At 40.1% G+C, this 22679-nt stretch overlaps 1 protein-coding gene across 3 annotated transcripts in view; it reads right to left on the reverse strand.

Annotated features, from left to right (window-relative positions):
* The window catches only part of MAP2K5 (mitogen-activated protein kinase kinase 5), a 142418-nt gene that overhangs the window by 15270 nt on the left and 104469 nt on the right, over window positions 1-22679 (reverse strand). For all 3 annotated transcript variants that reach the window (XM_062583859.1, XM_062583858.1, XM_062583860.1), the window contains exons 19-21: window positions 22530-22562; window positions 8904-8965; window positions 6358-6403 (exon numbers count right to left, since the gene is read on the reverse strand). In XM_062583859.1, the coding sequence (XP_062439843.1) occupies window positions 6358-6403; window positions 8904-8965; window positions 22530-22562 (141 nt within the window). The remainder of the gene's footprint in view (window positions 1-6357; window positions 6404-8903; window positions 8966-22529; window positions 22563-22679) is intronic.

Genomic DNA, 22679 nt, shown 5'->3' on the forward strand with positions numbered 1-22679 from the left:
TGGAGAGAGAGAGATGGAGAGAGAGAGAAAGAAAGATCCACAACCACCTTTCCCTGTTTCAGCTGAATAGGGAATTGGTTCAAGAGCCACCTGAAATCAGACACATTTTTTTCTCCAGCCCTGAGCTACGCTTATGGAGGAAGAGAACTAACACCGAGGAACAAGCACACCCTGAGCACTAGGGTGAAATCCCAGCCTCAGTAAAGTCAACACAGATTTTGTCATCAACCTCAACATGCTCAACATTTCACTCCTTGTCTGCTGAATGACTGAACTCATAGCTTGAAGAGACAGCTTAAAATTTATCATATTTGTAACAGCTAGAACACACTGAGTCTGCACTTTGTTCCTGAGAAATCAGAAGACAGCCCTTGCATCCACAGCTGGTACGTGCTTCGGTTTCTGTCAAAAGTTCTCCTTGTTGTGGGGTGAATGAACTAGGATCACTGGGACAGAGAAGAGTCTCACTGCTTGCAAACAGAGCTATCCATCACAGGTTCAAGCAGTGACAATTTTCCGCTGGACAAACCATCGCTGATGGGAGATTCTGCACTGGCTGAGGAAAAAAAAACAATAATAATAAAAAAAAGAGATGTTTGCAAGCAGTCAAAGAATGAAATTTCTTGGCTCACTGTGATCCAGCAATGACACATAAACATCTAGCTAGATATAGACAGAAAACATTTATCCAGAAAGCTCTCTTCAAAAGATTTACTGCAGGCACTTGAGAAAAGGAAAGTGCAGACAAATCTCTGCTCTTTCTCTAAAGATAATATGTCATCAAAAACCCAGCCTGTACAGCAAGCCCAGGTATTCACTCAACTACGTTACAGTAGTGGAATTGAAAAGCCAAATTATCCATTGGGGAAATCCTATTTATTGGCAAACATAAGTGGCAGTATTTTATTGGCTTTGTTCTGAAGTTTGATACAAAAATCCAGGTAGGATTATGCTGATCCTCCATTTGTTTGTTTAAACTACAAAAGTCCTTCCTAAGAGCTACAAACAACAGTCTAACGCAACAAGCAGCAAACAGGTTCAGCTCTGCATTGTAGGAAGTGCTGCTGGCCAGATTCTTTAGAATATAGCTACTTAAATGCTCCTCATTTTGGTTCACTATACCTGTTGGGGATGGGGCACAGCCAGCCAGGATCCACTTTTGAGAGTCAGTAATATGCTGACCTTAAGAAAACACATCTAAGCATAGAAACGAATGTTCTAACTGAAAAAATGGTGATTGTAGCTAATGAGATCAGAGTGCCTGGTGTAAATGCTATTCCCGAAAACAAGAACACGGGGATTGCGGAATGCACATAAATGGGGAGCTTCTGCACAACGCTCAGAAAAGATGAAGAAAACCATGTCTTTTGGCAAGTCATTGTTTTTGACATGGAAGATGTATAATTTACTATACAATCTTCCAAATTAATGAAATGTCAACATAAAAAGTATGAGCAATTTAATTTTTTTTAAAGGAGAAAAGCTAGAAGTTATGATTCCAATTTGGAGACTTAAACAGAAATCAGAAGATCTATTCAAAAGTAATTCAGTGTAGAAGTTAACAGTATCCTTGGCCAAAAAATATTTTGTCTTCTTAACCCATACTTTCATTGAGAAATCCAAATGCAACATCTTAAAGACTGTATTTTATGCATCCATGGGAAAGCATAAAGGAATAACTACTCCATACTTGACTTTTGGTATTTCAAACACAATTCCTTTAAGTAAATCACTTGCATTTAAACAGTCATATGTAGCATGATAGAGTTCAGTGCTGTATTAACAAAAAAACTCAACAAGAGATGTCAACAATTCTGCTGGCTGAGAAGTGCATACAAGCTGCAAAATAAAAGGCCAACCTTCCGGCTGGAGAAGAGAGATTTTAAACAATTACCAAAGCAGGCTAGTGATATCATAAAGGCAATTTCTGCACTAGCTTGTTTTCTGAAACTCTCTTTGCCACTGAACAGCTAGAACAGATAATAACTATTAGTAAATCAAACTCCTGCAATATCCAGCTGTGTCTCACACATTTACATACAGATAGAATGGGTATATGTTTTTAATATGTATGCGATACGTACTTTTACCACAGCTGAAGTGCATGCTACAAAGGAGGAGGAGAATGGGAATGGAATCAGCATGAGATAATAAAGTGGCCTAGATAAAGTATTAGCCAGCGATTGATCTCAAACAGGGGATGTTGCTTCTCTCTGACCTGATTACTTACTATGCATAGATTCCATTAAATAGAGCTTAGAATGGAAAGCTTCTGAAAAACACCGTAAATACAGTCAGATCTACAGCTTCCTGAGCAACACCAGCCTGTGGATGCCAGCCCACACACTCGGCACCAGGAGGAGTTTAGTTCTTATCCGCGCTGCCCCATCGCGCCTGGTAAACATATGTGCCCCTCTCGTGCACATCTGCATTTCACTGCACCAACAGCTCTGTGCTCTAAAAGAAAATAGGAAGTTCAGGGATTTTTTTTCCCCTTTATGCAGAAGATTTGTTGAGGTTTCCTTTTCTTTTTGGAAGGGGAGAGAAGAGAGGCAGAGGAATATTCTAAGATGTTGTGCAGACTCTCTAGTGCTGAAACAGGAATACACTCGATTTAATTTGATTGTATGTCTTTCACCTTCTAAGAAGGAACAAAAGAGCAGACACAGTAAGAACAAGGTGCAGAGTATCCACTGCTGAATTATAAAGATTATTCCTTTCCCAGGATGGATAATTTTCCCATTGCTCAGTGAAATTTCTTTTTTCACTCCTGTGAAAATCTGTTGATTAGAAATATTTTGAAACAATTATATCACTGAATATGCATACACTGAGAAACTGATATTATAAATTTGGTGTTCGCGTGTACAAGAGTGTCTGTGGTACTGCAAAGCCCGACTTTATGTAGGAATTTCATATAGCCTTGGCTTTGGCCCTATTTTCTGACAAAATGTGCAGAGTGACTTTTACGGGGGGGAGGAAAAGGGGGCTTTCTAGCATGATAGACAGGGTAAATCCATCCCTGATGTAACCCGGTGGCTTCAATGGAGTTGCCAATCTGGCACTGCCGGTATTGTTAGCCACCTCTTAAGATGCATTTAACAATTCACTGATCATCAGGAGAGTAGAAAAAGATTGATGTTCTGCTCCCTTCATTTTGCTTTCAGTCTTTAATTATACTAAATTGCTTACAAAATAGTGACTTCCAGTATGGTTAATGTCCAAGGGGAGAAAACCTGCACTCTGATGTTTTGTCTGAAGTAACGACAGTTACACGTGCACCTTTCATCCTTAGTAGCACATTTCATCTAAAGCACGAAACAATGACCGAGGTGAAATCCTGGCTGCATTTAAACCGATGGTAAGCTGACTTTGACAGGTCCAGGATTTCACTAATAATATCTACATCATGCTACCCATTACTGATAGTTAACATGGGTGCAGCTTTCAATAAATGAAGATATTCATCAGAATTACAGGTTCCAGAAATGAAAGAGAGTGTATTAGACAGGATATGATCGACACCTCTACAATATATTTAATCAGCCTTAGCTTTGGTCTTACCTTCCAACAACATATAGAAACGTATATTCACCTATATATGCACAGATATGTTTATATATGAGAGAGTGCACGTGTGTATATTTATACACACACGTATACACATATCACGTGTGTGTATATATATATATATATATGCATTCTGCATATGCTAATGTATATATGCGTATAAGCTTTTTAAATAAAGTGCTCCTTGACAAGTAATTCTATGCACATTGCAACCCTATGACAGACTGTCACATAGACTATTTAGAGTTCACCTAAATAGAGAATTACCTAAAAAGCTGTCACTAAACAACAAAAGAAAATCTGGAACAAGCAAAGTAACTCTTCTGGTACTAAAGCGGTCTTCAGAGTGAACCCACCAAGCCCATGCCTGTGCTCTGTGCCAACAGGAACAAGCTATTACTCAGTAGGATGCTATTTGCAGTGGGGTCTTTCAAAGTATGCTCTTCCTGCAGAGTCCATCTTGCCTCAAATCAAGAAAGTCGAACAAGCAAACAGCGTTTGTTTACTTCCGCACCAATAAAAAGCACAACTATACTGAAAGTAGTTACAAGAATAAGGCTCAAATCTTGCTTATCTTCAAAATCCTGCTAACTTTACTTCTCTGACTTCAGCAAAATGTACACTCCGTGGTAGATGTGAAAGGATGTGACCCTTGAATGATTTTCTCGGATTTCCTCTACATCCCCTACACTTCTGTGCCCTCTTTGTTCTTGTTTTTCCTCCTCCACAAAGACCCTCCACCATGGCAGCGCAGGAGCGTCCAGGAACACACAGGACCTGACGGCAGAGCAGCGACGGGGCTGCTAGTAACTCTGCTAGAGGAGAGCCCAGGGAGCCCCGAGCCCACCAGGCTGCACAGGGGGATTCAGGCCAGCTATGAGGGCCAGCCACGCTGTGGGCAAGCAGTGGGCTCACTCTTGATTTCAGCAGTGGTCTACTTCATGCTTAAGTACTTGTTTCTGCAAGTTCATTTATAATTGAACAGAAAGTAAGGTGAGGGGAAAAATGTGTTAAACAAAAGATTTTGTTTAAAAAGTAGATTTTTTTTTCCTGAACTGCTATAATTTTAAAATTATTTATAAAATACCTCCTTAAAAGGGGACTAGCACACTCCAGGGCACGTAGTTGTAAAGATAAATCTGTGCACTTCCCTGGTTCTGCAGGCACTCACCCTTTGGCCTCATTTTTATGACTCTACACCCTGGAGTGGTGTTATTGCTTACAAACATACATATATACTTATGGGGGTATGTGCGATCTGCAGATGTTTTATTTATAAGTGGCAAGCCTATTGCATCACTGAAACATGCATTTACAAACAGACATGGGTTTTATGAAACCCTATTCCGTTGTTTTAATAGCTAAGCTATCCAGCCATAGCATAATAGTGCACAAGGTAAATGTGTCTACATCTCTAGAACCTGTTCCAAGTTTTCTCAGATGTGACTAACTGCAAGAATTTTCCAACCATCAAAAGTTAATAAAAAAGACAAAATAAGGCAGTGTAAGCCTTTCATTCTAAACACATACCGACACAAAGTAGAGTGCTCTGATAAACTTTAAGGCCTCATTTTGCCAAGGTATTTAAGCAGGTGCCTAACTTCAAATGTAGTCTATTGAAGTTAATACCCTTAAAATTAGATTCACAGTTAAATACTTTACTAACTAGGGCCTAAATTGAGACTAGTCTGAGTTGTGAGGTATCTGCCCCAGGGCATCCTCAGAGACTAGCCTTTAACTAGAGAATAGCTGTGATAGAAACACTTGTTTATTCTGCTTTAGTTCACAGCATGTAAGCAAGAAAGGAAATGATGCAAATGCATCCTTGTCCTGCTAAAATCTCCTAAAATTATTCATAGACATATAACTCTCAAAAAAATTATCATTATTTTTTATTAACCTCTACATGGCAGGAAACATAGCATATGAAGAAAATTAATGGAACCCTTAAAATGTAAGGTATTTGATTCAAGCCAGAGTGGACTACAGCTCCTATCTACAGTGTAAGTTATTGTAAATATTTACAACAATTGTTTGACATGACATTTTCCTAGAAGCTTAAAAACAGTCAAAATAGCACTCTACACTAAACACATAGTCACAAGGGACCGGCTGGAGAGCAAGTACCCTACTACTGCTTAACTGAAAAAAAGGTATTTGCAAGCGAAAGAAGAGATCTCTGAGCTCCAGTTCCAACACAGAGTCGAAAGACCAAAAGCTATGCATTAACTTCAGTCTTCTGTAGCCAATCTGCTTCCATTCTACATGAATATAAGTGAAAACAGTAGCTCCTGCATTTCATTAAAAATACAATATTTTGACTGTATCTTCTGTTTCTAATCTTCAGATTTTGAAAGGTTAAGACTGGCAAATGATAACAAAGCATGAGCTATATTAAGCAGTAATCCCTGGACATAAAAACTGAAAAAAAAAAATGTGTAGTAAGCATCAAAATGGTTTTGATAGAAATTTGTGGCTTGCTGTGGAAGTTCTGTATTAATTTCCCAAATTGCAAGTGAAGTCCTGGCCACAATGCAGGTAACAGCAAAATATCCATTAACTTCAATGGAACTAGAATTTCACCTTTTGTTTTCATATGTGCTCTGCAAACATGTAATTGCTGCACAAGCCAGAATAAATTCAGATGTGAACTTGCACATGCTGAAAAATGCAAAAAAAAAAAAAAAAAAAAAAAAAAAAAAAAACCAAAGGCATGCACTTCTATATACGTTAATGAAAAGTGTTCATAGACAAATACAAACTGAGGGGCTCTGAAGTTTCACTTACCATTAAATCTTCAGGTGCTGGTCTTTCCTTTGGTTGCTTTTTCATGCTATTTACCATAAAACAAAATATTCACACATAAACAACTGTTTCTTTATTCCATTTGCTTAAATATTGAAGGCTTCTTCCTTTATCTCAGACAGACTGTGCCTGGAATCGCAACGTACTTCTTAACTTTAGCACGCGCCAGCGGAAGTCAGGGCTTCTAACAGTGGTTCAAATGTTAATTGATTTTTTCTCTCCCATCCCTCCCTTATGGTCAGTGTTGCTCCATTCTTAATAAAATTACTACACGTTCAGCTGATGAGCAAAATATCTTGTTGACTACTGTTCACTCTTCATCTGTATGTGAGTCTTTAAAGTTTCCTAAAAATTTATAGGTTTCTTTTACCATTTCACCATTTTTTTACCATTACACTTCCTACATCTCCCATAGAATAGCTGCTTTCCTCATATAGCTACTCAGTGACAATTATTTGCCTTTTCTTTGCCGGTCTACTCCGTTTTTCACCATGAATGTGTTTGAATGTAACGATCACTGAAAACCAACCAAGTCAGAGGGCATAGTAAGCTGATTCTCATTTTGCCTGGGATTATTATATAGCTTCACACAAAGTATTGCACAAACAGGTGGGAAGTTTAACACTGAACAGCTTCAGGAGAACATGCAATACCCTGGGGTTTCTACCTTAGTTTTTTCACATCTGTTTCCATTACACTGCAGGGTGATAGTTCATTACACAGCATTACGCTGTTTATAAGATCATGCTTCTCGTCCAAACAGAGCTAGTTTTCTGTGCAACAGGTGCAATTAGCTACTGAAGACGGTGCTTAGCTGCACGAAGGCACACAATAACGTGGCACAGAGGTGACCATCAGGAGCTGCCTACTGACTAATTGGATTACATCCAAACAGCCAGTGTTTACGGCGCAACTGGCATAAAGTCACGAAGTCTGATATGCTGCTCACTTGACATCTCTAATACTCACTAGAAATCGATTGCTTAAGTGGCGTACAGAGGGTTTTTCCTGTTTGTTGACTTTTTTTTTAAACAGCAACGCCTCGCAGTAAAAATAATTGTGTCCTGTATGGCCAATATGTTATATCGAAAATATTGAATAATTTGTGTTGCAAATAGGAGGTATTAATGATGCAATTTACCTTCCCTGCAAGTAACTAGAAGCACCTCAGAGAGCGCCGGCACTAGCGAGGCCGGGGCTGTCTGGCGAGCGGGCGGGTAACCGCTCTAATCTGACAGTCCAGAGCAGCCGTGTCTCCAGGGAAAACCAGGCTATTAGCCGCCATCAGTTATGCTTCAGCTTGACATCTGTGGAAATTTTAACATAGGTTATCCCTCCCTCTGCCTAAGACTTTTTTTTTTTTTTTTTTTTAACAGCCTGTGATTAATTTTTGAAGGGATTAAAAAAAGTGCACTCCACGCACGCCGCTCAGTTACACTGCAAAATCTGCCAAATGTTGCTCTCCGTAAACTGAGCCTACTGAAAAAGGCGGCCTGTGTTATGCTAACTGTTACTGGAGGTAACCGCTAATCGGGCTGCTTTCCAGCCCCGCGTTATCTGTTACACACAACGTCAGTCCTGAGAGGCGCTTTCCCCTACGCTGCATACGAAAAATACTGATTTATCCAGCGTTTGCTGGGTAACATATATAAAACATATATATATTTGGGGGCACGGGCTCCGAGCGCCCAGTTTCACTGAGGATGAGGAAGCGCGGCCGAAGGCCCCACGTGCCGAGGGGCTCCACCTGCTCTACGCCACCAAGCAGCCCAGCCGGGACACACAGGGTCTCCTAAGGGACACTTCTCTGTCAAACACACCATATTTATATAAAATCCAATCTTGTGTTTTCTGCCACATGTAAACAGCTATTATTCTTTTTTTGTGAATGAGTCAGTTAACAACAACAACAGATTTTCCCTTCACTTTGTTTTTTAGAATAACTTTTCCTTCAGATCTTTATCACCTAGTCATTCAAGAAATATATGTTAAATTCCATAAACTCCTCCTCTCCCCACTCCTCTGTTAATTTAAAAGGCTTTCAATGAACTATTCAGGAAGAAAATATACCCAATGGTGTGTTTTAAAATACAACACTCAGTAAAAATTACTTACTGAAAAGCCAATGAATTAATCAAAGCTGTTTGCCCTTCTAAACATTGAGGCAATTTTGTAAGTAATATTTTCAAAAGCCCTAAATAATGATATTATACACAGGAGTCTTTGTGGCCTCTTTACCCCCAGACAAATTCGTGGGAGTCTCAGCACACAAGAACGCACCCAGATTCAGGGCAGGTTTATTAAAACAGGAAAAAACCCTTGTAAGTACTTTTACGACCCTTTGTGTAAATAACGTTTACATAATTTAAACAGTTTGCTTAGCTTTGCTGCCCCATCTGCCCAAGGCCCCCAAGTCCCTCTTCTCTCGGAAAGGATGCAAGGAAAGCCATAAGGTCTCGCCGAGCTGCCGAGTTAATGGCATGTATCATTTACATTGAGGGCATGGCATGTTTGCAAACTGAGCTTACCATTGAGTGATGAAGTGTACAAATGGCTCGGAGAACTCCCCGGCTGGAAGGACGGGCGATTCCTGCCAGTGGATTGAAACGAGAGACAGTCAGGAGAAGACAGTATTTTAGAAGGAGAGTAATATAACAAATAATAGGGGAAATAAAAACAAAACAAAAAAAAACTTGGAGCGACAAATCCCCCCTTTTCACACAGAGAATTTGAGGGGGGAAAGGTATAAATTCTTCTGAGAATGTGTTATAAAACACTGAATTTCAACTAATGAGTATTACACAATGGGTAAAAACATGTGGAAAGACACTGAGGGGAGGTGAAAAAAGGACAATGATAGCCACAGGGTAAAAAGGAAGGTAGGGAAAGTGTAAATGAGAAATTAATGATTATTTAAGTAACACACAAATGGTCTTGTAATTAACAAAGAGCTGTGAAATTATTCTTGTGTTGACCTTTGTTTCTTTCACTGCATTTGCTATTTATTTACACTCATGTTTATTTACACTTATTCATCTTAGAGGCTGTCCTAATATGTTGTCTATTCTAGATTTAAAAGAGGAAACCATTTTTAAAAGAACAAAGATAAAATTTACCAACGTAGGGAAAATAACCATCTAGTATTTATGAAAGCAAAAAAAAAAAAAAAAAAAAAATTAAGAGCACATGAAAATAATATACAAACAGCGAACAAACAACATCACCATTTGCAAAGAAGGGCTTTACGAGTCTAGGAGTTTTTCCAAGAATGACAGAGAGCTCCACTGTGTTTATAGTGTAACAGCTCAGGATGTAATGAAATTACACTGCAGAGTACTTTAACAGTGTCATCTCATTAGACCTACAGTTGGAACAAGAGAGCCACATAAAACAGGCAGCTGCAAATGACTCCATTCTCATCTATTCTCATTTGCTATTAAAAATACCTTTCGGCGGCTTTTTTCCTCCCTGACATCCCTACACAAAGTACCCTGCAAAGTATGATACATGCACCTATTTAAATTAACAAAGGAATGACTTATTTTAATCTCACTGTGCTTTGGAGTGCTTTGGCCATTTGGATGAGCAATATATCATTACATACAACCTTCCAGCGCTGCAGGCAAGAAACTCAGAGCGTGCAGCATTTGGTGGGAGCCAAACAATTTCTCTAGCACACAACTGTGTCAAATGCATGCATGTATTCATTATTGAGAATGCGAGGAAATAGCTTTGATGTAGTGGAAAAAAGAAGATGATAAAAGCACCTCTGCAATGTGTGTGCCATTATCAATGGTGGCAGATAGACACAACGGCAGAGCCTCCTATGTGATTAGTAAATATACATATAATTGCTGTGGCCAATTATCAGAAAAATGAGATCGGTAATTACAAGACAGAAAATTAACTAGAACTCTTATTAAGGCTTTGTTTCCAATTCAAACAATTGGAAACTGCTGGAAAATACAATTAAATCAAAAGTAACTGAAGAGTAAAAGGAGAAGCCAAAATTGCTTTACAGTTTTCAAAGAGTTCTATTAAATACAAGGAGTGTTTGATATAACATGCCCAAATTCTCTTTGAACTTAGACTGGGAGAAGAAGAGGTTATTGTTTCTAAACTTATAAATGACATCAATATAGGAAGGTTTTCACTGGAGAGGAGAAGGAACAAAAGGAAATAAACGGTGCAATTAAACTTCCTCCAGTTCAAAGAACCGCACACAAAAATTATTCATATTAATATGGAAAATGCAGTGCAAAATGTCAGACTTGCTTATACCAAGTGGAGCCCACCAGATTTAGCCTCTCTCCATCATTTTCTCCTGTTCAAGAGAAGCCTTCCCGTGCTCGGACAAGAAGTGGCTAACGCTGCCTTCCCCAGGTGGGACAGTCTCTGAGCAAAGGCAGAGCCCAAGAAAAAGCATGAAATTCTCCGGGCACGTATTACAGATCATCTTGAAAATGGTGAGCCAAAGCGATGAGATCACATTCCCCGGGGAGCCGGCTCTGCTTGCCAATCTACCCCTGCTGTTTATTTTAAGCACACGACAAGTGAGGAGCTTTGTACAAATGTCCCTCTAATGAGGGCTGCCAGCTTGGATCCATGCATGCTGGGGGAACAGGACAGGCATACGGCACTTCACACTAATTTGGTAGGTGATAATTTCTGCAATCACAAAGAGATGACGGACCCATAATGGGGTGAAACTTCATTATGAGAGTGGAGGAGAAGCCAATGAGCAGTGCTGAAGCCATCAGTGTTTCACTTTGGCCATCCCAAGCTCATCTGACGTTGTGGTTCAGGCAGGAAAGGAAAGCAGCAGCTCTAGCGTGGCAAGATTAACATGATGCCCATGCAGCTCCTGAAATACGTCCTACCCAGGAGACGGGGTGTGCCTGCTTAAGCACACAAGAAATTTTCACACGGGTAAAAATTGCTGTTTTTCTAGCACAGCGTTCTGCACAGGGCACCCATTTCAACCACACCCGGGCTGATCAGCTCTTGCCATAGGTTTGGCAGTCGTGGCCATGCCTTGGCCGGCTGCTTTCCTCTCAGGAGCTCAGGAAGAGATTGTAGGAGGCAGCTGAAAACGGACTGCATCTCAGTAAAAAACTAGATGCTTTAACGCAGTCTTCCCAAGGATTTTAGACTGGGTGACCTACAGATCTATTGGCTATTTGCTTGACAAATCGCAAACCTTTTGCGAGAATACATCAATCTCAAGAAAACACTTTCTAGGAAATGTGGTTGAGGGCAAACAGATCAGTGCAAATAAATACCTTAAATTCACTTCTGAAAACAAGAGCCAATTGTAGCTTTACAGCAAAGGCACGATTAGGGAGAAGGGAGATATTGACATCCATTCAGTTATGGTATCTATCCAGGGAGACCAATGACAGAAATATTTCTATTTCTGCCATTGTTCTATTCAGCAGCATTTGAGTAGTAGAAAGGTGAGAGTATTTTGTACTTAGAGCTATTTCCAATGAGAAAAAGTGTTGCTATTGCTACATCCGTAACTGGAGCAATCACAATGTTGTTATATGATGCATAAAGCAAGAATCTACAAAAGCTACACAAAACAAATGCAGCCTACATCATATCCTGAAGTTTCCTGCAAGATGACTCTGGCTGACTCTCAAACACATGAGAATATGATGATAAAAAACAAAGCTACACACATTTACCAAAACAAAGCTATACATGTTTACCAAGTCTCTACCCTAAAGAACTGTTACACACATCCCGTATGATAAGTGTGGTGACCCATTTGATATAACCACCAGGAACCGTCCATTTGTGCTCCAATGACCTGCCTTGTTTTACCCACCTGCACACTGAACTTGCACTGGCAAGGCAAAAAGAGTAGAAAACCACGTACATTTTTAAAGGAGAGAGGAATAGGTCTGCTCATTCTGAACTAAGAAACAGGTATTTCATTTTTATTAAAGATTGCAGTTTTTAACCAGTATGTTGGAGATTTCTAGATTGTGGAGGCTGATAAAACGGTAGCAGAGTTGCAAATACAGTCTTAAGGGTCAAGGTATCAATCACCTTTTACATCCACAGGCACCTTATTCGCTAGACCAGCTAGTGCCCTAAGTACCCAAGCAACACCTCTGTAACGGAGACCTGCTGCTGAAGAGGATGACAAGATCAGCCGCTCTGACTTCTGAAGCGGTCAGCTTGATTCTCAGAAAGAGCCAAAATGCATATACACAGCGAGAACAGGGAAGGGCAATAGGAAAAAAAGTTTGAGTGATGCCTTTGCCTTGTGAATAATGAACAGTTCAAGGAGGTCAACCCATTACAACTGAAACCGTTTAATTATTAATTATGCACAATCTATGAGCAAAAGGACAAGTTCAGAATGTTTAATATGTGGTAACTCCGACTGGACCTTCTCTTGGCATTTTGTTATTAGCACTTGTCAGCAAGGTGCTCAGGCATAAAGAAAAAAGCACCGCAGCAGAAAATCTGAGCTAGCAGGAGGAGCGAGCGCTTTAAACTTCAAACACTGCTCCTAATATTTAATTTATGGAGTGCCAATGCTCTGGTGTAGACCTTATTGACTTCCATGGAGTTAGGGGAAGTCACATAATCTAAATGAAGACTTGGGAACAAGTACACTGAGACAATCCCTCGAAAGGCCCTCTCTTCTGAAGGCAGCTATGGCATTACTGTCTGTACCCAGCTTTTCTCCGCAGGTTTGAACAAAGGAATGAATAAACAACCTAACTGTGTGTCTGGAAGTCAACCAATTCCTTCCCTACCTGTGTGCTAAGAGTCTGAATTACAGGTCTGAGCACCAGTCGCAACCACTCCTCAAATTGATTCTCCAAAATATCCCTTGGTCTGCTCGCTCCCGTTAAGTAGAGCAGTAGCTGAAATGCTGTTGCCATTCAGGCAATGAATAATGTTCAGCCAACCCAAAAAGGAAGGAAATTAAAAAAAAAAAAAAGTATCTCAACCAGAAATACACACCCAAACATCCTGTGCTTTACACACCTTCAGAGGTCTTACCCCAACAAAATATTTCCTGAGAGTGGCCCATCTCTTCAAAACAACTAAAAGTTTGAGTTTTATTGCCCCCTTCTTGAACAAAATGGAAGTCCACAATCTCCCTGTAAAAGGAAAACCAGCAAATACAGGGTCTTCTACCTAAAACCTTCAAGAAGGTAATGACAAAGCTCCGGCTACGTGTTAAGATCTAGCCTGTACTCCCCCTACCTCCTCCTCTGCTGCTGAGGGCTGTGCTGATGGTCAAACGTCGAGCAGATTGGCAGCCTGTCGTCGACACATCTCCAGCAGAAATGCTGGCTGTGCAGCCGCGCGCTCTGCAAGAAGGCTCAGGTACACTTTGTGGACAGCACAGCCGGTATTCTCAGCAGATCCCCAGGCTTGGTGCAAGGAGGTTTTACCCCCTCTTCTCATCTGCTAACTCACTCTCTGCAAAGGGTTAAAATTTCCCATTCCCCACAGCTCCAGAGCTACTGCTATTTTGCAATACTCTTTCCTCAGTGTGAATGTTTGTGCAGAAGGAGATGCCATGGTCCTATGGCTCTATGGCCACAAGAGGGAAGTTAGCAGAACAGAGCAAACCAAACTTCAGTTACTCTCTCCTCTGGGTTTCCCCAGCACACCCTGTCTTTGAAATTATCATTTCCTCTGGGCAGACACTCCTATTCTGCAACTTGACTATTAATGGTGAAATGGCAGTATTTAATAAATAATGTGTGTGCTTTACAAAGCATTTCTGGTTTATCACTTCAGCCTAAAAAGTCTCTAGGGTTAAAGACTGTTTACGCATTCCGACATCCATTTTACTAAAGCTTTTATAGAATACATCTACTTTTATACAGTAGTCGCATCTTACTTTGCGGCCAAACTCTTTGCCCCATCTGATTTTTCAGACACTTTTTTCAGATGCACCAGAAATACAGCCAGATGCAATTACCAGTAGTAAGTGCACTGAAGTTAAAGGAGCTGTTTCAGTGAGACCAGTGAATTACAGTATTGTGTATGGTCAGATTTACTCCTGCAAGGACAACTTTCCTCTACATACTCCTAGAATTTAATTGTTAGCTTTCTAGCCAACCTGCTTCAAAAGCCTTGCACAAACCTCATGGCAGGCGAATTCTTCCAAACAACAAGCTTTGCAGAACACAATAATGTCTAGAGGTGGCTCAGAGGCCTAGACTTGAAAGAATTTCTGGATTGTCCCAATTATATTCCCACCCCTTAGCAGGAAGGTGAAAGATGATTACATTTCCACGCTAGGTCACTTCTTGCTCTTTCCTTAGTAGCAGATGCCAAATGTGACAAATTATATTGAGGGCATTTTGGTGTGAAGTTTTGTCTGCTGGGATTGGAGTGTCAGCAGTAAACTCATTTATTTCCAGATCTCTAGCTGGACTGGAACCAAGGTCGAAAGGCCAGTGTTTTATCCACCAAAACACTCAGCCTACCTTTAACACCTCAAATCATGTGAGAGGCAGCTATTCTCGCAGCCAGCACTATACGCGCCCCCCAAGTTCTTGCAGATACCACATATGCACAACCTGTATTCATACAGGCCACATGTAAACATTCGTGGTGAAACAAGTCACTAAATACTTGGAGCTATTTGGTTGTCACTTTGGCAGCATTTGCCACTTGGAGGCATCTTGCAGAGCTTCGAAGAGGCAAGGAAGGAAGCAGAAGAGTGTAATTAACACTAGGAATAATCTGCAGTGTACAACATGCCATTTTCTACTTTTCACCAAGCTTTGCACTTGTTAGTGTGGCTCTCTGAAGGGCCTTGCAGATAAACATACAGGTAGCTAGAAAACAGGTTAATCCTTTAACCGTAACTGTAATTGCTTTCTCTCTAAAACAAACATAAGAATTTTTTCTTCTCACTGCCGGTCTCTTGTCGATCATAAGCCAGCAGAGCACAGCAGTGTTTTGGGTAGATACACACACATACACACATTTCAAATAGCTAAGGCACAGCAGCATGAAACGCAGCCTCTACCTGTTCACACCAAAGGGGCTCAATTGAAAAACTAAAACCATTTATTGTTCCCTTTTCTCTCTGTACACTCCCAATGCATTTTTATTGCTTTTTCATAAAACACTGTTGCAAATAATCAAGCATGACCATTGACATCCACAAGATTGAGTTTTAGGAACCATTAAATGAGCTTGCCCTCTTGGGAAGGTTCTTGCTCAGGTTGGTCTAAAGGTAATTATTCAGCAATTCCTACCTGTGGTTTTACCTTGTTCCCATATAGGTCTCTGAATCTCATACACTAGTAAGGTCATAGTTTCTGTCTCAATAGAAGTACACCCCAAAACAACTGATCCACAAGACAAATTATGCTGGGTATGTGTACACATATGCACACATGTATATTCTAACACCAGCCTTTCTTGCATGTAAATCTTCAAAACTTCAGAAATTTTCAGGGTCAAATTTAGCTGTCCATATACTTAAATCAATACATGGAAATCAAAAGGAAATTCACACATACACACACACAAATTCTGAGCCTTTGAAGTTTTCTACTTCATTTATATAATTAGCAAAACACGGCACTGATGCAACAATAAAATTAAGAAGTTGAGCACTCAAAAGGCAAAGGTTTTCATTGTGGCGTTTGATCAAACTGAACACCCTGTGAATTCTTAAGACTATGCCATAGCAATAAATAGAGGGATATATTTTACTAGGAAAATGGGAATAGAAGAATTGAAATAACTATATAGGAAACATGCATTAAGACCAAGATATTTTTTCATGGGAAATTTTGAGAATTTATTGACTTTGAAATGCTTCAGAGTGCAACACCAACACTACCCTAGCATTTACTGATGCTGTTAAATGTTTTTAGATTATGAATTTAAAAATAAAAAGGAGCTCTTCAATTTGTGAAGTCCTTGAGCTAGATTAAAGTAGTCTTGAGACTGACTATCTCCATGGAGGCGCTTAACAGAAATGTCCAGGACACTCATGGAAAGCTTCTCCCTACTCACCCATGAAGCTGCCAGAGTAAGGATTCATGATATATATATATACATATATATATACATATATATATATATATGTGTGTGTGTGTGTGTGTGTGTGTGTGTGTATTTTTTTTTAATTTTGTCTGGCTCTTCAGAATATGCAGATTTTTGGATGTTGCTGTCTCCTATTGGTAAAAATAGGATCTGCGCTTGAAAGTCTTTACTCCTGAAGTTTCTAATGTAATTGATTTGGACCTCCACAAATCTCCAACATTCTCCTTGAAACTGATGGACAAAAGACAGGACCTTTCTTCTTCGCAATTCAAAACAGTGAAGACAAACACATACACACAGTCACTATTACATTGAGACAAGCCATGGAAACTTTCAAACCAAAACTAGTTTATTTCAGGTTATGAAAAAGAAGGGGTTAGAAACTAGAGCTGATGCTTAACTACAGCACTTGTGACCACAACTGCTCCAGTACAGTGAAACCCAGTTTAAAGCAGCCACCCAAGGGGCTGGCAATAATTGGTTTCCTAGTAGGGATACTCGAACTAAATAAAGGTCAAACAAAATAGCCCCAGAGAGCTTAAGGAAAATTCAAAGTAGCTGCTTAAGCCAGGAGGATGGCCTATTGGATGCACTCCACAGCACAGGTCTGTCTCGCTAACCATCTCCTGATACAGAGCAGACCTGCAAAGCCAACAGACACAGCACGGAAAGGATGGAAAGCTGATGAGCTGAAAAACAGCGTGCTGTCGGGTTTGGCCTTTTGGGATCTTTGCATACAAGCCTGCAATCACCTAAGTGTTTAACTGAATACTGAATGCAACTAAACGGTAGCTTCCCATATAATACATTTTGACATCAGCATAACTGAAAAATGAATGACTACAGGTTGGAAGAATCTTGAAAACAGTGCTACTTTTCAGCTGACTGCAACAAATACAAAAATATCTTATGGTCAGAGCTCTGGTTTTCCTGAAAACTTAAAATCCAGATTTTGCTGCATGGTCACAGAGCCCCACAACCCACTGCTTACCACACTGGAAATTTAGAGCAGCATCACTTACATTTTTACCTAGGAGTTTTCCAATGCATTAAAAGGCAAATGCATAATGGTCATCAGTGGCATGGTTCGCACGGTCTCTGTTTGGAAGCAGAATTCAATTTACTGAGCGACTCCTGCAGGCATCAGCAAAGACAGCACATAACTGGGACACAAGTGATGCCTGGGAGGTTGCTGGAGATTTGGAGACTGGGCAGGGAACAGTTAAGATTTTGGCCAACGAAAAAATCGTGGGAGGCATCCGGAGCCTGTGAGCAGCAGGAGAGGCTAAACGGCACACTCGTTTTCCTTGCAATCTTAAGGTTTCAGCGTCAACCCGCCAAGCTAAATCAAGTGGTCTGCATCTCTCTGATATACCATTTCTGGAGTCTGCAACATTAATGGCATTATTCTAGGGTAATGTTACATTTCTAAGTTATCATCTGAGGAGCAAAGGCCAGAATTCCTTTTTATCTTTTTTTCTTCTCCTTTTTAATTCATCCAGACCTTTTGCAACATGATCCTCTTGGTGTGCAGATTCTACTGCAAATTCTTTGGCTGCATGATCATGAAACATAGGGCCGTATCTAGGACATCTTCCAAACCAGGAATGGCTCCTGCTTCCAGCAGGGCTCCATTCTCCTTCGTTTTGGAGTGTTTCTGGAAAGACCGAATGCACAGCAAGCGATGCATGTCATTCCCAGTAGGGATTCATCTGCACTGCTCAGTGCTTTCCATATAACATTTCAGTGAGTTGGAGATGAACTAAGCTCAGTGCTAGAATATTAAATTACTCTCAGCTCTCAAGTAACAGAAGACTGTCTTTATTGCTGGCTGTACTGCAGGATGAACTACATTAACGACCATTCTATGCTCATCTTTGGACCAGAAGCAGAAGTCTTCTCATGGTGGGGGAAGCCGCTATGATTAGAAGTGTTGCTTAAATGAGCGTGGCTTATTTCTAGCTGGATCAGATTTCACAGTAAGTTACCACATGTTAAAAAATAAAGGTCCTGGCAGGCGTATATCCTACTCACACGATGCTTCACACTAACTTTGGTGTTAAAAAAAATAAATAAATAAATCCCAGAACCAATGTCATAAAAAAAACTAGTAACCAAATTTACCAAAAACTTGTCAGACCTAGTTTACGATGCCTCTCAAATCACTTATTCTGCAGAATTTTGGCAAGTAAATTTAAGTCCTAAGGAATGAAAAAACAGACTTTTGAAACTGCCAAAGTGATCTGCTACATATCATATATTTCATGGTGACTTGGAAAACAACTCCCCAAAAAATCTCACTGTCTTAGAACATCTAAAAATTTCCATGGACAGTTTTAACTCTACAGTGTGTCACTGTACAAAGTCTGCGAAAAGTCCAGGCTACCTACGCCATACAAAAGCAACCTCTTACGTAGTTCAGTCATCAGTAAATCTCAAGAATTAAAGATAATTATGAATGAACAGAACATTAACTTTTGGATTACTGCTGTGTCTTGGTGGAATGTGTAATAGTTCTGAAAAAACAATGATTGCCAATATAGTAAGCAACTACTAAAAAGAATCAAGGGCTTAATGTTACTTCAGTTTTATCATTTTTAAAAACCAAACTGTATTAATTTCAGTTTATTGCACTTCAAAGAGAAAAAAATCCTGCACTTTTGGACTGTTTCTTACATTAAAAACAGAGCAGGATCATTTTCCATCTCCCAAGAACACACTTCCTAAAATGATGATGTTGTTCACACTGACCAAAGTCTGACATATTACCACTTTTTTTTTTAAATCTATTCATATATTTTTAATCAAATCCATAAATATGCCGTTTATCACAAACATATTGCAACACTGAATTAAAGTATATGCTTACGTCTCATTGTTAACATACTTTTATAAATAAAGATAAGCATACATGGATGCTTAAGTGATTTGCTGAATTTAGGCCTCATATAATGGAAAATATGAAATAATATTTCTACTGGGTACTCAACATCCATTTAAAGGTCATCTTGCGCTGTGAAAGTCTTCTACATTAGTATCAGCTAGTCTTGCCCCTTCCCCAGCTCTCTAGATAAGGCTGGAGTCAGCCTGGGACACTGGGGATTCCTTCTTGGATTCATATGCACAGCTCCAAGCTATGCAAAGGTAGTGCTGCAAAGAAAATTATGTACAGGAACACCAGGCACAAACTTCTGGGTTCTCCTCGGATCAAATTCTGGAGTTTTTAGCTAGATTCCAGATGGAAAGAGTGAGACAAGCACGGTGTCAGCAAAGACACAATTTCAAGAAACATCCTCTTCTGCAGAGTTGTTCAGTCACATTTCCAGGAACCAAACCTCCAAACTATTTTCTGTAGCATGAAAAGGCACATTAAGAGACTTGAGGAAAAAAAAAAAAAACAAAACAAAACAGCTTTCAGTTTTCAACTGTAGCAACTTCAGCAAATTATTACTATGGCGTGGAGCTACCAGGGGACGGAAGATCCTTGAAAACGCTTGATCCAGCCCTCCCAGATCACAAGTCAGAAGCTGGTTGTTCCTCCCACATCCAATGATGCTATGGCTCAACCAGGAGCCATGCCATTATGGGACAACTGCTGTGCTCTATCTGTTTGGAGGAAATGGGAAGCTACAGTCATCGCTCCTAGCGGTTACGACCATCATTAACGTAGGTGGGGAATTCTGCACCAGTGTCTGCGAGTTCCTATGGGGACGGACTGTACAGTGCAGCTGCAGGAGAGGGGCTCTGCTCCTGCCTTCTGAGAGTTTTAAGACCTGCCTACAGCTGATGGGAAAATTTAGCCCAAAATAATCAGTCTTACACTAAACATCTCTAATACTCAGGGTAGAAACAGCAGCCGTATAGTACCAGAAATTCTCCCTCTTAAAAGGTCCTTGCACAGAAGAAAGTGCAATTAGCTAAATAAGCGGATCCCTCTGTTATTCCTCAAGAGTTGCATCTTACAAAACATAAAGTGGCGGGGGGGGGGGAAGAGACTCAAGTTAAGGAGATGTGAGGTCTTTACATAGGGGACAGGGTGGAGGGTGGGAGAAAGGATCTATTAAAGTCAATGCTACACATGAACTAGAACACAGTAACCTGTAATATAAATGTTCTCCAAGCCACCGTCGTGCCAAGAATTTGCACTTCCAGGTGTGACAGCCACCATCGAAACGCTATATATCTTATTAAATGACAACCTAACAATACACACATACCAAGCAAATAACACTACAGAGCCAATCCATTCCACTTTTCCCCCTGAGGCTCTAAAGGTTATGGCAGGCAACTTCCATTTAGACAGCAAGTGTGTTGCAAAACAGAGTGAACTGCACTTAAAGAAACTTCAACAGAACTATGCTCTGTAACCTAAAAATCTCAACATGCCTACAAGCACAGTGCACTCTGAACCACCAGCTCCGGAGAGTGATGGGGCAGTGGCACAGCCTGAAACATAAAATAAGGTAAAACAAGCAAATACCAAGATGCTAACGTTAAACCTAGCACAGCACTCACAGATGTTTGTGGACTACACTACACCAAGAGCCTTGGCCAAAGTATCTGTAAGCAGACCGCAGCAATTCTAATCTTGAGGAAAAGACGTGAAAGCTGCAAGAAGCTCCGCTGTATCACGCAGCCCTTTAGGGCTCCTTTCAATAATATTGAGCTTAGATTTAGACACTACTACCAGCCCATTTAAAAGTAATTTATCTAGCAATAGCAAAACAGACATAAAAATATGAGCATCTTCAAATTAACCTTTTTAGGACAGAGACAACCTTTTTGTTACTTGTATATATAGCACTGGCACTTTCCAGGGTGGAATTTCCATCTCTCATCCAAGGACCTACTTAATATAAATAATGGATGAAAAAGATGAAAGACACAGAAAGAGCTAAAAACCTCTCAAAGAACCAGACCATCATAAACAGCCAGGCAATATAGCTGACTGCTGTGCTTCCACTGTAAGAGCTGGAGGCTTGCAAGACAGGGGGAACTCCTTCCCTTTACACAAGGGATACATGTTCATTTTAATTTAATAACATCCGTCAAGGCCCAAATATCACTTTTTAAAGAATGTTAAGTCAGTAAGTCATTCTCTAATAAAAGGACAAGAGCATTCATTGCAGTTAAGAGCAGCAGGTTTAGCTGTTTATGCAAGTTGCAGCTACAGATCAGGATACAACTGAGTCAGGGTGCTTGCACACCAGTTACCCGCTCCCATTAAGTTAAACACACACATTAAAGGATAGGTTGGAACAAGCTGAATAGTCTCATTAGACATGTCAACAATCTGATGAGGCAGCAATGAAATTCTGCTAGAGGCTGAGATAAGTCTTTGAGGTACAACTGTTTTTCTTCATGAAACTTATTAATTATTAGCATCATCTTATTACAAAGTTAAGGAGAAAGCAAAATTTACAGCAGCCTGCCTTGAAAGAGGCATCTGGACCCTACTGTCTTTCCGTCAAGAGTGGAAACTCTGCTTTACCTCTGTTTGGAGAAGGAGGTGGAGCTGCAGAAGTGGTGTTTCAATGAAGAAGTATCAAGCTGAAATGGCTGAAAAGCTATTGTTCACACCTAGATTTTTTAAATCTCAGCTTTTTACTTTGTCCTTTGTCCAGAAGGACAAAGTAAATTAAATGAAATAAGAAGTAAATTAAATGAAATAAGAAGACTAGACAACATTCAAATACATTCCTCCTCACATTGCAGTTTTATCTCCTCTTCAGGATACTCTTTTCGTCCACCTAAACTGCATTAAGTAGGCATGATACAAAGCATGCTCCAGCTTGAATTTCTCTGTTCCAACTCATCTGGCAAATGTAGAAGATCAACTAATATGACAAGGCTCGGGCTTTAGGGCCTAAAGAGCTAAAAGGACTAGCCTTAGAGACAATTAGTTTTTCAAAGACTCAACACCGAGAATACAAAAACTGCATAAAGTGGGACAAGGCCAGTTCACGTTCGACAGCTCCAAGCCGTACAAGGCAACTTGTGCTCTGAGGATGTTGGGCATTGTGCTTCATTAGGAAACAAAATATAAGCTTTCCAGTCCATTAGGAATGACTTTAGGAGTGAAAGCACATAAGACGGCGACTCACCTCATCAACAATGCACTGCAATAACTGGAGAGGCTGCAAAGGAAAGAAGAGAGGGAAAAAGTATTAGCCTATATGCAATATCTTTACAGTGGAGTGGAAAGAAAAAATCATTAATGCAATAAAATATAGCAAGATTAATCAACAGCAGCA

Source organism: Rhea pennata, chromosome 10, assembly GCF_028389875.1.
Source record: "Rhea pennata isolate bPtePen1 chromosome 10, bPtePen1.pri, whole genome shotgun sequence".
NCBI lineage: Eukaryota > Metazoa > Chordata > Aves > Rheiformes > Rheidae > Rhea > Rhea pennata.